Genomic DNA, 17664 nt, shown 5'->3' on the forward strand with positions numbered 1-17664 from the left:
TATTCAAAAGAACATGGTGTTTAAAGAGCATATATATATATATATATATATATATATATATATATATATATATATATATATATATATATTTATTGAGGTACATTGTTCAAATTAAAATCTATTTAATATGATACGGAGGGGATATTATTAATATGAGTAAAATTTAAATGGTGACACAAAAAAATTCTGTTACTGTAAATAATTTAAAAAAAAAAGAAGAAGAGAGAGAGACCATAATTAATATAAGGAGGTCCCATATTCTATTGGCATAATTATTTATTAAAAAAAAACAAGAAGAGGTAGGTTTGTATTAATGATTTATATTGACCCTCCCATCATTATTGTGGAAAGCCTAACCTTTCTTCTTTCAACATATGTCAATTTGTTATTTGTGCCACCCATTTTGGTGAAAATTTTAATATTTCAATGACTTAGGTTATAAGTTGAGATGACCTTAGAAAAGAAGTACGATTGAGATGGTTTGGCTATGTTAAGAAAAGATATGTAGCAAGAGATGTGCGAGATGTTGGTTCTAGAGGATATGAGGAGAGGTAGAGGTAGGTCGATGAAGTGCATCAGGGGAGAAGTGAGACGTGATCTTAAATAGGAAGAGTGGAAAACACGTATTTACCAAATTAGTAAGTAGTGTAAGGTTGTCTTGCTTAGTGTGGTTGGTGTTTTGTCATTTATTTTATTGTTGTCCTTGCTCCCTAGTCCCTTCTGACAAATTTTGCTCCGATTTCTTGTTGCTTACTATTTTGTTGCTAAGGGTCTTTCGAAAACAATCTCTTTGTCTCATCCCGAATGATTCTCAACCCACTAACTCATTAACAGAGTCAGAACCAAAACTACTTTTAGCGGCAATAAATATTGACATTAATAAAGAGTGTTAAAGTCTTTATTGGTATTAGTTAAGTACCATTAGAACCAATATCGCTAAAAGCTTTAGAAATATATAAAATGCTAATTGCCGCTAAAAGTATATATATTTAGCTCTTAATTTGTTGCTAATGATCATTTTTGATGTAACGTGAATTCGGCTTATACCATATCTCCTAATATGCCTTGGTAAAACAACACAAGAACTTTTACTGTATAATAAATAGCTAGTGGTAGTAACAAAGATGGCTGTTTAACATATACTTTTCCATCTTCACCAAAAAAAAAATAATCCTGAAGACTATAGTAGTTCATCCTTTATACAATACTGGCAATCAGGAAGAAGCCAGTGACTAATTGGTTTTATCCCTTTACTAGACCATCTGTTCACAAGGGCCATTTCGAGTTTCCGAACCTGCAAGAACCAAAACGAAAGGAAGTGAGGCGGAGGCAGAAGTCCAGATACTAGTTTGGTCGAACTCAGTAGCTTTTGCTTAAACCATGTACTTGTATTAATAAATTAGTTAACTATGTACCGAAATTAAATTTAGAACCCAATTATTAGCACTTGGAGTCGTTATTCTGAAATTCAGAATTCATAAACTTAATATTTTGACTTTGTGCCAAGATGCCTTGTTAGTTTTTCCTTCATTCAGCAGTATTTTGCCTATATGCCCGACATAATTTTCCGACGAAAGGTGTTCATCTGACCACTCTTACCATGCTGTAGCTCCGCCCATGAACCCAGTGTAGTCCCCACAAGTGCGGTTTCGGGAGGTAGAGTGTACACCTTACCCTCTTTACCTTCGAGAAGGTGGAGAGACTGTTTTCGAAAGACCTTTTCCCCTATTCAGTATACATGCCAATTCTATTGAAGACAGGTAGTTTGATGCAAAGGGGTGATATAAAACAGTTTTAGGCATCAAAAAATGGCCTCTGATGACGAATTTGTAATTCAGCTGAGATTTCAAGTATAAGAGAATGGGACATTCTCTCTACAGTCAATACCAAGGATTTATATGACGTAAAGAAAAACCATCAGTAGACTATTAAACAGGAACTAGTAATGAATCTTATCGATGTCTGTCTTGGTCAGAGGACTAAAAGAGAACATGGCTAAGAAGCCCCTTCGGGGATAACCAATAAAATTGAAACTATACAGAGAAGAATTAGCATGGGCTTTGCACAAGGATGTTACACAGAGATTGAGAAATGGTCGAAATCTTAAAAGAACTTTAAGAAGCCTTATCGGCACTCATAGGTAGAGAATCAGCTTAAAAGTTTCAAGTTGCTTGTTCCATGTGAAAACAAGCTAAAGTTATTGCCATACTAAAGAAAATTTGACAATGCAGATAGCATATCTGCAACTTAATAAGGTCGGGAAATCATTAATCAAAAGAAGAGAAGGTCCAAAAATCAGTACAAACATAGGAGTTAGAGAAAAAGCTTACGTTTGGTAGTCGTCCAAGAGAACTTATAACACAAATAGTCAAAGCAGTTCGATACTCTATTTTCCGTTTTTTATACCCCTTAGTAAATTGAAATTTTATAAATCACATGATCTCAAAAGAGTAATGTAATCAATATTAATTCATTAGAATAAACAAAAAGTTTTATTAGGTTCATCCGAGAAGACAGGTTTGAGAAGCCTTACCTGCTTCACAATAAATGGTTCCTTTGAGAGACTTAATGGTGCTGTCAAAATAGTAAGAAAACCATTTCTGTTTCCATAAACTATGTCTGTAAGAGGCCGATCACCCACCTGCAAAAGACGCTAAATGAGAAAAGGATTGAGAAACCTTAAAAAAATAAAGGAAAGAAGAACCACTTCTACCATAATAAGTCTCGAGGATTTGCAACCGAATTGCCTTTCAATTTCTTCAGCTGTTCCAGCTGGCTTCTTCAACCCTATATTTAGTGTTAAAGAATCAGCATATACAAGTCGCAGTAACTCAATGCTATGTTGTTCGGATCTTCAAAAAATGTTGTCGCACCGATGTCGGATCCTTAAAAAAACTCTAGTTTTGGAGGATACAACATGCACCCCGTTCCATTTTGTGAAGAGTCTGAGCAACATAGAGTTTGGTTTAAGTGATAAAAGAGAATTACGATACAAAGGCTACCATAGTAAATAAGTAATTTTTAAAGTTATAGTCCCCATCAAAGTTTATATTACACATAGAGGCGGAGGTAGAATATTCACAATGGGTTTGGGCAAACTCGGTAGTTTTTTGCTTAGACCTGTATTTGCATGAGGAAATCTGTTAAGTATACTGCAAATCCAATAACGACGACAAGCTATAGGTGAAATGACAGTTCGAACCCCATAAACTCGCCTCTGATTACACACTTGTTTGATCCAATTCAGCTAATAATATTACCCTACACAACTTTCAAATCTTTCAAGAACTCAACTTCATGTAATTCCTCATACTTTAAACTTTGATGTGATGCTTTCGCTATCAAACTAACTTTATAATCAATACTTCAATGCTTACTTCAAATGCAAGTAAAATAACATGTAACGTCTTAAATATGTCCTAATCAAACACCGTCACACAAGAGTGGATGCAAGTGATGCAAATAGCATAGGCATAGACAGGAACAACTTACTATGCCTAATGACTTTAATTCCGATTGCACGTTCAAGAATCCGAGCTTTTCTACCATCAGGATCATATTCAGCTAGTCCTACAAATTCCCAAATCATCAAACACTCAGTTCTGCAGAAAAACAAAAAAAAAGAAACACCTTTAAACTTTAAAGTTACAAGAAAAAACACGATACCAAATACGAATTCCTAATGAAATTTACCCGCGGAGTTGCTAAAAACAGCAATGTTGTTGCCAAACAAAGCTTTACACTGTTCCATTGATGAAGCAAGAGGAGACCACAAGTTCAAAGAATAAGGAACTGTAATTGTATTGTCCTTATCGAAAACCACGCCTTCGAATCCCCTTCTCTTAAGCTCAGCCCAATCAATATACCTTATATCTTGCACAAACACATGTGGAATTGCCAAATGCTTGTCTTTACGAAAAATCCCAACAGAAAAAGAAACCCCCTCTACATTAATCCTCTGCCCCAATGCAGCTTTAATCCTTGCCCACCAACTGTTCGATCGAATGCCTGAATGAACAATCACTTCAACCCCCTGCTCTTTTACATCATTTCTGTAATGGGGTTTCTCTTTTTCAACAGAATAGTTCATTTCTTGCCAATATACATCTTTCTGTCTAGTTTGCTTCTCTTGTTCTTGGTGACAACTGTGTGTGTAAGTAACAAGTGTTTTCTTGAAATGAAGTGAATGTTTGAAGGGAAATTTGTTAGGAATGTAATGGAAGTAAGTGTTCCATGGTGTAATTGAAGTAGATTGCATGATCAAGAATCCACCAAAAAAAATTTATAGTTGTAGTTTGATTAAGGAAGTGTATGTATAATGTGTATCGATAAGGTAAAGTTTTTAATGGAATCTCCATGTTTGTACATCATTCTACATTTGTCACAAAAAACAGGGTGGGGTGACAAGAATGTTGTCTTTGGCTTGTAGCCACTCAAATTTGAGGGACAAAACTCTTTTAGTTGGAAATTTGATGAGGTTTTGAGAAATTTGGGCTTGAGTATATATTGTTGGCAAGAGGTGTGTAATCATTGGGCCTATATGAACTTAGGGAGGCTTCATTTCAATAATTACTCATCTTTCGATCGAGTTGCCTCTAGATACACTATATTTGTCTCTAGATATACTGTATCTAGCGTATGTGTTTCACCTCTCTCCCTCCCTCACCCCTCCTTTACTCTCTGTATGTGTGTTTCACACTTTCATGTATCTACGTATACAGTATCAAATATGCATTGATGTATCTAGTGTATATGTGCATAGTAACAGACCGGTTCTAATAGGGGACTATTATATCCGGTATATATGTGATGTATTTTACATAAATACATCTATTTCGTATCAATTTTGTGACGTATCTATGAATAGATACATACTTATAACTAGACGAAGTTATAGTTGTTCAAATATAGGTATTTATGCGTATGTAATTATGTCTTAACTACATACTTAGAAAAAGATGAAGACTAAGATATCATTATCTTGATTCATGTATTTGTATATATATATATATATATATATATATATATATATATATATATATATATATATATATATATATATATATATATATATATATTACTCAATTGCAATGTTTTAAAAGGCGAGGGCATGAGGCGAGACGTTTTAGACAGTACAAGGCAAGGGTAAGCTTTGAGACACGGCGTGTAAGTCCCACGGACTATGAGGCATAGTCTCATGTATATTCAATTTTATAATTTTATTACTAATACTGTAAGCAAAAGTAAACCTTTCAATGATTTGTTGTTTTGATTTGAAATAAGTATTAATAATCAATAATGAAGAAAAAAAGTATTATAATTACTATTTGAGAATTATTATTACACCAATAATAAAAATATGATTTAAAGCAAGAAAAAAAATTTAAAAATAAATTTAAAGCGCCCGAGCGTACGTTTTACGCTCAGGACTTGCTTTTTTAAGCTTGGGGCTTACACCTCAAAATTTAGGACTTACGCCGAAAATTTTATAAGGACTTATGCCTTATGGATCTACGTATTTAATTTACACCCAGAGCGTTCTTGGTACGCCCCGTCCCAAGATTTGCCCCAAAAACATTTTTGAAAACAATGCTCAATTGGATGAGATCATAGGCTGACTATTAAGGATCTTGTTCCGGAGGCTACTATTGGATGTATCGAGGGAGGAAACTCGTAGTTGTTATGTCAAATCCAACAAGAAATTTTTTTATTAGGTATTACACCTATAATACTCGTTAAATTTAATATTATAATATGGATAAAATACACCCCTAATTAAACAAAATAGTAACATATAACGATTGATTAAACTAGACTAATAGTACAAATTTATTTTACACCAATAGCATAGGAATCAAAATAGCTAGATTCACAAGAAATCTAGTAGTGTGCAATAATGTCTTTGACTAGATCTATGTCTGGTTAACTTATTAGTTATTGGTTGTAATATTAACATACATGTGAAATATCACATTATATTACTTGTTTATAATTCTGCCAATTGCATCTTAAAGTTGTGTGCTTCTTTGAGATAAGATCCTCTTTGTCATTCAATATCAGATCTAGCAAAGGAAAAAAGAACTATTAAATATAAGTTCTTGTCTCCCTAAAGAATTAAAATAACATAAATATAAATACATGTCTAATCTTGCAACATGAGTAAAATACACCCTTAAATTTTTATCAAGTTTGAGAATACTTGATATGTCATGAGACAGATCAGTATGTAATTAATCAAGTAAAGAGATATTTTTAAGGCTATTAATAATTCTAAAACGCAGTTAATAATTTGTGCCAAGTTTAAATGTGTTTACAATACTTCTCCGATCTTTAATGAATGATTTTTCACTATTACTATTCCAAGAGTAAAAACATTTTTTTAAAATTATAATTTTCTCAAATATTTTTTACTATAAATAAAATAACTAAATATTCATAGCACATTTGGAGGAAAGGTCAAATTTTTTGCCCTTGTAATGTGAAAAACTAAGTAATTTCCCCCACCTTTTGAATTTTGTTATAATATTACCTCCACTATTAGGAAAATCTCTCATTTTGCCTTGTCCTAACTGTAATTTTAAACTATAGGAAAAAGTTGAAACGTAAATTTAAATTTTTATTCTCGAAGAACTTGAATACGTAAAGTTCATTCACTTTACGCTGAAGTTTGATTAATGACAAAAACAAATACGAGTTTGAATTTGTGAACGACAATGATATGAATGAACCAAAAGTTGAACGAATGTCAAAGTTGTTAAGATAACAAAAGGGCAAACATGAAAATTTCAACCACAACAACAACAAAATAAGTAGCCAACAAAACTTTTATTGGTACAAAAGAATAAAGAATTCTACTCATTTGATTCATTAAAATCTTGAACTCTTGCATTCAGCAGAAAAGCCTTGAGGAAACCTCTTAGAATCAGCACAGTAATTGTAAACCATGTGTTTGGTCTGCACCCATCGTAGTCTATTCCGTCCCTTACCATCAAGTTCATGTGTCTGCCATGGCTTCGCGTTGTTTGTTGAACCGATAGACTTACATGTAGAGGCACCTGATGATACTGCACAACCATCAATGTTAATGTTTCTGTAATAAGCAGTGAATGGTGCAAGTGCCCAATCTGTTTTCACTCTGCCTCCTTGGGTTGCCCATTCATCTGCATTCCATAAACTGCAGTATACTTTCATTGCTTGACTCTTGGGAAATGGAATTCCCATGCTTTCATGGTTGTTGAACACTCTAATTGGACTGTTATCTACTAAGAACCTGAATATATATCGAAAAATTTAGTAACATCAAATGTAGTTCATCTTAAGAAAATATTTTAACATGTTGTTATCTTTTAGGTGATCTGATACTCAGAGTATATATATACATTTGTGAGGTGATTTTGTGTTAACTTACACTATGCGATGAGGATTCCAGACGATGGTGTAAGTGTGAAACGCGGCAGTTGGATCAAACCAAAGATGAAATTGTTGTTCTTTGTTTCCTTTTCCTTGTGTGTATACATTGGTATGGATAGTGTAAGGCTGGCCAGAGACATTGCCTAAGAACTCGAAATCGATCTCATCATGTCCTTCTCCTTGTGAAGATAACTAACAGAGGAAACAATCCATCATGAGCAATAGGATGGCATGTTATAATAAGAATAATGAAGTTCAAATTATAATAAGAGGCCTTAAGACTTACGAAGAAAGTTGTTACAGTGCCAGCAGAGTTTTTAGGGACGAGTTTAAGTTGCATATCGAATCTTCCAAAAAGGTACTCATTTTTGGATTGAAAGCCAGAGCCAGAAAGTTTATCAAGCGATAGGGCAAGGCCTCTACCGCCTTCTTGTATTTTACCGCGTCCTTCGCCCCAAGTTATGTCTACATCTCTATAGAAATTACCAGCTGAGGCTAGTAATTGGATACTCATTAGTATTGAAATAAGAAGAAGCAATGTTGATGAAAATTTAGAAGACATAATTTTCTAAGATGATGAAATTGTTAAAGAAATAATGTAAAATTTTGATGTTATTGGTTTGGTTAAATGAGCCTTTTTATAGGAGTAGGACATAGTAGGAAGGATCTATTTGTTATGAGAGGGAATATGGGGCAACTGGTGACAAAGGAATGTGAGCTGGAAACTTTAGTTTATTCACAATTATTGTGAACCATAATAATTACTTGCGCGTGGGGTCCTGGTTTTTTTCGATTATGTAATTTAACGGGTAGATATTTAGATTTGTATAATGTTGAACAAGTAGATATATACAGACTAAGCGGCTTAATACATGTTAGATGTCACATAAGACGTGAATTGCCACGTAAGATGCATGCATCTATTTGTTCAACATTTTATAAGTTTAAGTGTTTATAACTCAATACACGTTGGACGCTGTCATGACATACTCAAAATTGAAAGTCATATATAGCAGTTGATGTCAAGTTAAAATATATGTTTTAATCACTTCAACAAAAATGACCATCAGCGGCATTTAATTCTTAATTATCGCTTAATATGTATTTTTAACGGCAATTGTTACTCTTTATATATGTTCCTAAAGCTTTTAGCAACGTTGGTTCTAATGAACTTAACTAATGTCAGTAAAGGCTTTAGCATTTTTTATTAGTGTCAATATCTAATGCCGTTAAAAGTTATTTTTATTGTATTAAATAGATTATGTTGTTTTTAATTGTTACGTAAATCCACACATCAACAATTTATAGTAAAAATCTACTAGAAATATAGAGTGCCTACTAAAACTATTATTAAATAGAAGGATAAAGATAAAATATATTTATTAAATTTAAAATAAAGACAAAATAAGAGAGAAAAGAAATAGAGTTTAACTGCTATCCACCGACGGTGGACAAAAAAATTACACGGACATTTTATTTTTGGAAATATTTAATTTTTTTAATTAATATATTTTAATATTATTAATATTAAAATAAAAATAATAACATAGTGTTATATGGTAACTTGAATTATAAATTAATTGTACAAATTTAATTAGGATTCTTATTTGTCTTACCAAAAATAAAAAATACATAATTTCTTGTGTTTTCTTAGTTGTATTAACGTTCTTCTTTTTCTACATAAACCATTGAAGCAACCAACTATCCACCATTGAAGCAATTTGAAACAATTATCATGGTAGCGTTTTCCTCGTATATCTTTTTTTACATAACTTATTAAGTCTTTTTCGCAACATGAATAAACGTTTCAAAGAAATATTCTTGTTTTAATGTATGAAGAAATTTATGTTTTGTAGTGATGAAGATATTTAAAGAATACGTTTAAGAACTTTTTAGCAAATTGAAGAAGTTCAATACATTAGCCATGAAAAATATTTAAAATTTTAAAGCTAACTTACCCTATCAGTCTAATATCTAATAATTGTGTATTGCAGGAAACTTTTGAAATCTCTAATTTAGAAGAGCAAAATGCAGAAGGAATTGAAGATTCCTTGGAGGATATAGAAAGCAACATGAATGCAGTTGTATCTTTTGTTCCTCAACTAGGTGAGCAAGAATTAAGAGAGCCTTACATCGGTATGGAATTTCAATCACTTGATACTGGATTTAAATTTTATCTTGATTATGCTCATCGTAATGGTTTTAGTGTGCGCAAAAATCGAATTAGTAGATCAAGAAAAGATAAATCCATTATTGGTCAAGAGTTTGTTTGTTCAAAAGAAGGATTTCGTTCAAAAAAAATGTCTTGAGAGTAATAAGCAACGAGATGAGACTAGAGAGGGGTGCAAAGTGATGATATATATGTCAAAGAAAGAAGAAGAAAAGTGGGTTATAGCTAGGCTTGTCTTGAATCATAATCATGAACTTGCTTCTCCTAATAGTCAGAAATTCTTGCGATCAAAAAGAAAAAAATCAGAGGCTCAAAAAAATCTTATTGATCTCTTAAATAATTCTGGTATTCGTCCAAGTAAAATCGCATCAGTGTTAACTACTCAGGCGGGAGGCATAGAGAATCTCAATATAACTGGACGAGATATTCAGAATTATTTGAGCACTAAAAGGCAAAATTGTCTTGAGAAAGGAGATGCACAATTGATGTTGAAATACTTTCAAAAGCGACAATCTGATAGCCCAGGATTCTTTTATGCAATACAAATGGATGTGGAGGGTCATTTAGCTAATTGTTTTTGGGTAGATGCTAGGTCTAGGATAGCTTACAAGAATTTTGGAGATGTTGTCCTATTTGATCCTACATACTTGACAAATAAATATAAGATGCCTTTTGTTCCATTTACCGGAGTTAATAACCATCACCAATCCATTTTATTTGGATGTTCTCTTCTTTGGGATGAAACGGAAGAAACTTTTCAGTGGTTACTTCATACTTGGCAAGAGGCAATGTTTGGTATTTCCCCTCGTACAATAATCACAGATCAAGATGCTGCAATAACAAATGCAGTTGCAAAGGTGTTCCCGAATAGTGCACACCATTTTTGTATGTGGCACATTGAGAAGAAGATTCCTGAATATCTAAGTCATGTTTTTCATGCATTTGATGATTTTAAAAATAAGTTTAGTAAGTGTTTACATTGTACAACAACTCCTGAGGAATTTGAAATTGCTTGGATCGATATAATGAAAATGTACAATTTAGAAGAGCATATTTGGTTGCGTAAGATATACACCATTCGCGAGAAATGGATTCCAGCATATGTGCGAACTACTTTTTGTGCTGGAATGTCAACAACTCAAAGAAGTGAAAGTATGAATAAATACTTTAAAGATTTTCTTAACTCTAGTACGCCAATGAGTGTATTTGTGACGCAATATGATAAAGCTGTTGACGCTAGGTATAACAAAGTAAGGGAGAAGGATTATAAGACAAAGCATTCAAAGGCTATCTTGAAAACATTATATCCAATGGAGGATGAAGCAGCCAAAATATATACCAGAAAAATATTTCAAAAATTTCAAGAAGAGTTAATTCAATCTCAAAAATTTATTTCAGAAAAAATTGAGGTTCAGGATGGGATACATATTTATAAAGTGCATTTGTTTCAGAGAGAAACACCGACATATATTGTTAGGTTGAATCTTGAATTAAAGAATGCTACTTGTTCTTGTCATAAGTTTGAGTTCATGGGAATTTTGTGTAGACATGTGCTTATGATATTTATAAAGAAACAGATTCACTCGCTTCCACCATGTTATTTATTGGATCGATGGACAAGGTATGCAACTACAGAAAAAGCTAATGACATTTCAAGTGCAGGATCGCTTGCGTATAATCTGAAGTCTTCTACTATATGGTTTAATAACATTATGACACATTCTCTTGGGCTCTCTGAACGAGCTACTCGTTCAGAAAAGCATTATAAATTTACATATCAGAAATTGTTGCAACTAAGTAAAGAACTTGATGAACTTCCATATGAGGATAATGATAATGTTTGTGATGATCAAGTTAACGAGTCAAATAATGATTTGAACTCAAGTGAACAAAGAGAAAAATTTAGTTTGCTTGACCCTCCATGCGTGGCTACTAAAGGACGTCCTCGTTCTTTGAGAATGAAAAGCGGTTTAGAAAGTTCTCAGAAAGTTAAAAGAAGCTCTTCGCTGAAATCAAAAAGAGAAACCAAAATCAGAAAAAAAGGCAAAGGAGTAAGGTAATTTTATAGTTTGATCTTTAATTTAATGTGAATTCATTGAATAAATCACATATTTCAATTATTTGCTTAATTTTCAGTTCACACATTAATGTTGAAAAGGAATTCAATAGCAGGGAAACAATCATTAATGCAGATCCTACAATGGTAAGGTTTTATTTTGATAAATTATGTGAATTTTGACTAAGACTTATTCTTATGTATCATTCTCTTTTTAGCTAACAAATTTTTCTTTTATTTAATCATTTTTAAAGGAATTCTCAGCATATTCAGAACCTTTTGAAGGGCAAAGTGGTCGTGCTGATTCATATCCAACCTCATTTATGGTGGGTTTATTTTACTGCGCTTGTATGTATTTTATATATAGCATATATGCATTTGTAAACAATTACTGTTTCAGGATTTGATGAGAGCAACTTCGTATCCATATCAAAGAGGTTTCTAATCTACAAGGTGACTTGGAGTTTGTGGAATTTAAAACTATAAAGGATGTCTAGAGAGACAATTATTCAAAATTCATTTTGTTCTGTTTTCTTTCTTTGGCAGAATATAAATCCAGGGATATTTTTTGTTCAAGACTTTTTTTTCTTTTAAGTTTACATACAATAACTCAGAGTTTTAGCTTTAGTTTTTTTTGTTGATTGTGTTTTTATTCATAGTGAATTAGTTACTCTTTTATGCCTTCATATATGTTAGCAAGGATACTCCACTCTCTGATACATAGCAGCAGCAATAACAACGTATAGCAACAAAAAATTTTCACCGAAAGAATAAAATTTGTAACCAAGCATGCAATTGTGATTAAATCATGGGCCGTATTTAATAGTGTTTGATTTTGTTTGCTTACTCTTATAAGTTTGAATATGTTGATTTTGTTGCACTTTTTGTTTCTGGAATAGTTTCATATTAATATTTTGCTAGCATTGCTTCAATGGCAACAAGTACCGGTTCTTATAAAAAAAAAAATATGTTGGCAATGATTTTCTTTGAAGGATTGAAGTGCTTTCCAATAAGAAAACACAAGAAATTATGTATTTTTTATTTTTGGTAAGACAAATAAGAATCCTAATTAAATTTGTACAATTAATTTATAATTCAAGTTACCATATAACACTCTATTATTATTTTTATTTTAATATTAATAATATTAAAATATATTAATTAAAAAAATTAAATATTTCCAAAAATAATATGTCCGTGTAATTTTTTGTCCACCGTCAGTGGATAGTAGTTAAACTCAAAGAAATAATGATGCAACCACATTAAACTAATTATTACACAAAACGAAAGTTTTCGTTATTACATAACGATCAAATATTATAAATTTAAATAATAATAAAAAATAACCATTTTATTTATGAAAATAAGATCTAACTTTGATAACCACATCTGAACATGTCTTATGAAATATCAAATAGGATACAGCTATTGTGAAAAATAGAAGGGCATGTGATTGTGTGAATTTACTTGGTTTGCAGAGTAAATTATGGGCTTTATTTGTATTCTTTTACCACTAAAGTATAGTTTTTATTATCCTATTTTTTGTTTAATTATCCTATTTCTTGGATATTGGAAACAAATGGATCTGAATAGCATGGAACAGCTGTTATCTAATTTTCAATTTAAACAATTAACTAATATTAGAAACATAAAAGATCGTTTGGTAAAATATATAAAATGGTCTTATACAACGCGATTTAAATTAATCGGACCAATGGTTATATATATACCAATAAAAATAGAAAGAGATACACTATTAAATAGTGTAGGGATAAAAGATCCTCCATAAAGTTTGATATCGTAACAACAATTTCGATCAAAGTTAGAATATTTTTCAGACCCTTTTCCCATGATTATACATACTAATAGATCATTGATAAATATTTACCAACACTCGATATATATATATATATACCATACTAAAAATCTTAAAATATTTAGCTTCGCATATAATTTAAAAGGTATTAAATTCAATTCGATTACTAACTACTAAGATAAAATTATATGATTTAATGTAAACATTTACCTCTAGACTATGGAAGCATATCTCAACCCAATAATTAAGTGGCTATACAAAATAGCATATCTTTTTTTGTTGTACCAATAAAACATATCTTAATAACATATTAAGTTAATCAACATATCTTTATGTGACATATCTCAACTTAATATGACATAGGTCCAATTGTCCAAACACTTTGAAACATGAAAATAATTTGAGCATAAAATAATGCATATATTATTGAAATATAATTAATAGTTTTTTCAATAATTCTAGTTCTAGGATTCTAATTGTTGGGACCTTTGTAATTCTCAATTATCAAGATGGATGCATAGAGGTTTATGGAGGCTTCACTGGAAATCATGTGCCAGAAATAATCAATACATCATAGTTTTAATATTTTTTTCAACTAACAATGACTAATAATTCATAAAATATTTCAAGATTTGTCCAATTAATTTCTAATGGTATATATAGGACAATCTCAATTAATTTGAGATCAAGGCATAATTATTGCTGTTGTTTAATCAATAAGAAGTATGGCAATTAATATGAGTTGTGCTTGCATTTAATGGCGGAGGAGAAATTTCGACTAAGTGGTGTCAAAATATACAGAAGTAAAATCGCATAAAAGCTAAGTAGTGTCAGTATGTATGTTAAAAAAATATTTCAATCTAGCTACATAATGTAATTTCTTAACGATGGTGTCAAAATATACAGAAGTAAAATCGCATAAAAGCTAAGTAGTGTCAGTATGTACATTAAAAAAGTATTTCAATCTAGTTATATAATATAATTTTTTGACGAAGAATATCAATTCTCAAATATGTGTGGCTCCGCCACGGGTTACATTTGGATGATTGAGATATCTTCACTTTTAATTAAAAATCTTAAGTTCAACCTCTAGAATTGAAAAAAGATCATGTTAAAAGCTTCCCAAATTTAATTAAATTCTAATAAATATAACGAAATCTAGTGGAAAAATAATTTTTTTTAAAAAAACAAGAAATATGTCTTATATACTCGGGAAAGAGTTTTGTTGCTTAGTCCTCTGACATTTATATATAATTTTCTTGGACGAGATCAATTTTAACCTCATAGTAAAAGGATATGTTTGAAAATTGTGAATTATCAATGAAGCTTCTAAATAATACTCCAATCTAATCTTCAATTAAAGAATGCAATATAATTTATCGAAGTAATGCATATAATCCAGATCGTTATAGTAATTCATAAATTTTAAGTTGTGAATGTAATTGTAATTAGCTAGTGATATTAATCATTATAGATGCAACGAGGTGTGCGTAAGCTCTGGTGGAAGTCATGTGTCAAAAATAATTGACCACACATTCATAATTACAATTCAACTAACCTGACCAACTATTCAAAATTTGCCCAATTAACCTAAATTATTTGAATTTTAGGTATAACTTATTTAAAGGATAATGAACATTCATATATAATTGATTTCAACTTATTTGAAATTAAGAATGTAATTATATTTTTATCTTGTCAATAAAAATATGATCAACATGAGTTTAGCCTTTAATTGCTTATACAGTATTTGACTAAGCTTATAAGATAGTCAAAACTAATTTATCGAGTGTTAATTAGAAAGACAAATATATTTTATGAATAATTAAAATGGATCAATGTTCGTTTTGGATGAAATTATAATGTTTGGTCAAAATTATATTTTTTTGGCACATGACTCTGACATTGTTACATATTAAAAATTTGTTATGCTAATATATCCATGCATTATTTTTCATGTAGTTTTGGACCTATGTCGTATTAAGCACCGTCATGAATTATTTTGTACCAAATGTTTGGTATAATCATTTATTGCTGGTTGAGATGCTTCCATAAATGGTTTGCATGGTGAGTTCAACCTATTTATTTTAAGTCATGTAAAATAAAATTTCAAAAAATACTTATAAAATAATCTCACTTGAAATTTAGTTATATGTTTTTCTATTATTGTTATTGTTCGAATTAATTTTAACGTATATCAATCATTTCATTTAGTACTTGTTATTTTCTATCAGCATAAGTATCGAATATTTCTATCTAACAAAACTTAAGCAAATGAAAAACAAACCTTTTTTGAATCTGAACAAAAATCTTCATAATTCTCTTTACTTCATTAAATATTAGATCACCCTTTGAATTATCGGTTACAATTACAAATAAGTAATCGCACCAAGAATGCTGGTAACTATTCTCCGTTTTAGAGCTAGGTCTGAACAAATTTATTTTTCAGACTACGACATATCGAATCTCAATGATATACATATCATATAAATTGAAATTTTGCCTGACACCTCATCTTTAGAAGTCTGTCAGTTCTACTTGATCTGTTCTTATTAGCTCGCCCTTCCGTCAAGGGCATCACAAGTACATTTTCAACAAAAAAAAAAAAAAAAAAAAAAAGAACCCCACACGCATAGAATAATTCTTGTATGTATCCAATGAATTTAAATAAACTAAGGTTTTCCAGCTCATAGCTAGCCCTTTGCCCATATTTCTCTCATTAAAAAAAAGGATCCTTCCTATTATATTTTACTTCACATTGCACCTATAAAAAGACACATTTAACCAAACCAATAACATCAAAATTTTACATTATTTCTTTAACAATTTCATCATCTTAGAAGATCATGTCTTCTAAATTTTCATCAACATTGCTTCTTCTTATTTCAATACTAATGAGTATCCAATTACTAGCCTCAGCTGGTAATTTCTATAGAGATGTAGACATAACTTGGGGCGAAGGACGCGGTAAAATACAAGAAGGCGGTAGAGGCCTTGCCCTATCGCTTGATAAACTTTCTGGCTCTGGCTTTCAATCCAAAAATGAGTACCTTTTTGGAAGATTCGATATGCAACTTAAACTCGTCCCTAAAAACTCTGCTGGCACTGTAACAACTTTCTTCGTAAGTCTTAAGGCCTCTTATTATAATTTGAACTTCATTATTCTTATTATAACATGCCATCCTATTGCTCATGATGGATTGTTTCCTCTGTTAGTTATCTTCACAAGGAGAAGGACATGATGAGATCGATTTCGAGTTCTTAGGCAATGTCTCTGGCCAGCCTTACACTATCCATACCAATGTATACACACAAGGAAAAGGAAACAAAGAACAACAATTTCATCTTTGGTTTGATCCAACTGCCGCGTTTCACACTTACACCATCGTCTGGAATCCTCATCGCATAGTGTAAGTTAACACAAAATCACCTCACAAATGTATATATATACTCTGAGTATCAGATCACCTAAAAGATAACAACATGTTAAAATATTTTCTTAAGATGAACTACATTTGATGTTACTAAATTTTTCGATATATATTCAGGTTCTTAGTAGATAACAGTCCAATTAGAGTGTTCAACAACCATGAAAGCATGGGAATTCCATTTCCCAAGAGTCAAGCAATGAAAGTATACTGCAGTTTATGGAATGCAGATGAATGGGCAACCCAAGGAGGCAGAGTGAAAACAGATTGGGCACTTGCACCATTCACTGCTTATTACAGAAACATTAACATTGATGGTTGTGCAGTATCATCAGGTACCTCTTCATGTAAGTCCATCGGTTCAATAAACAACGCGAAGCCATGGCAAACACATGAACTTGATGGTAAGGGACGGAATAGACTACGATGGGTGCAGACCAAACACATGGTTTACAATTACTGTGCTGATTCTAAGAGGTTTCCACAAGGCTTTTCTGCTGAATGCAAGAGTTCAAGATTTTAATGAATCAAATAAGTAGAATTCTTTATTCTTTTGTAAGAGGTTTTTGTTGGCTACTTATTTTGTTGCTGAATTTGTATTATTTATCTATATGTAATGGAATGTGGTAAGGTTTACTTTCTTTTGTTAACTATGTTGTATGATAAAATATTGGTCTTTGATGTCTTATAATATGGAGTCACAAATACAAGTTATAAGTTAGTTTTTACAGAAACTTTTGCCTAGCAAACAGAATGACCTAGTTTGACTTGACACAGAGTTTAA

General features: G+C 31.4%; 4 protein-coding genes and 1 non-coding gene across 5 annotated transcripts; 3 read left to right on the forward strand and 2 right to left on the reverse strand.

The window, feature by feature from the left end:
* Nucleotides 1-1069: 1069 nt before the first annotated feature.
* LOC101261489 (phosphatidylglycerophosphate phosphatase 1, chloroplastic/mitochondrial-like) lies at nucleotides 1070-4564 on the reverse strand. The gene is made up of 5 exons (XM_004251767.5): nucleotides 3694-4564; nucleotides 3493-3570; nucleotides 2714-2787; nucleotides 2534-2641; nucleotides 1070-1294 (listed from the first exon to the last, which is right to left on the reverse strand). Exons 1-5 carry the CDS (start codon nucleotides 4256-4258, stop codon nucleotides 1181-1183), a joined length of 939 nt encoding a protein of 312 aa, XP_004251815.1. The 5' UTR covers nucleotides 4259-4564; the 3' UTR covers nucleotides 1070-1180.
* Nucleotides 2002-2106, forward strand: LOC112939954 (U6 spliceosomal RNA). The gene has a single exon (XR_003244883.1). It is a non-coding gene; the product is annotated as a U6 spliceosomal RNA (small nuclear RNA).
* Nucleotides 4565-6736: 2172 nt separating the features above from the next.
* Nucleotides 6737-7997, reverse strand: LOC543916 (xyloglucan endotransglucosylase-hydrolase XTH9-like; the record flags this gene model as incomplete). The annotated part of the gene is given in 3 exon segments (NM_001247549.1): nucleotides 6737-7270; nucleotides 7409-7602; nucleotides 7697-7997. Coding segments are annotated over 3 exon segments (873 nt in total).
* A 101-nt stretch (nucleotides 7998-8098) lies between these two features.
* Nucleotides 8099-12081, forward strand: LOC112940963 (protein FAR1-RELATED SEQUENCE 5-like). Its single transcript, XM_069292622.1, has 6 exons — nucleotides 8099-8110; nucleotides 9405-9546; nucleotides 9617-11636; nucleotides 11717-11783; nucleotides 11891-11962; nucleotides 12037-12081. The coding sequence occupies exons 1-6, from the start codon at nucleotides 8099-8101 to the stop codon at nucleotides 12079-12081; spliced, it is 2358 nt and encodes a 785-aa protein (XP_069148723.1).
* Nucleotides 12082-16246: 4165 nt separating this feature from the next.
* XTH9 (xyloglucan endotransglucosylase-hydrolase 9) lies at nucleotides 16247-17521 on the forward strand. Its single transcript, NM_001310059.1, has 3 exons — nucleotides 16247-16574; nucleotides 16669-16862; nucleotides 17001-17521. Exons 1-3 carry the CDS (start codon nucleotides 16299-16301, stop codon nucleotides 17401-17403), a joined length of 873 nt encoding a protein of 290 aa, NP_001296988.1. The 5' UTR covers nucleotides 16247-16298; the 3' UTR covers nucleotides 17404-17521.
* The last annotated feature ends 143 nt before the right edge of the window (nucleotides 17522-17664 follow it).

The sequence above is a fragment of the Solanum lycopersicum genome, chromosome 12, assembly GCF_036512215.1.
Source record: "Solanum lycopersicum chromosome 12, SLM_r2.1".
Lineage (NCBI taxonomy): Eukaryota > Viridiplantae > Streptophyta > Magnoliopsida > Solanales > Solanaceae > Solanum > Solanum lycopersicum.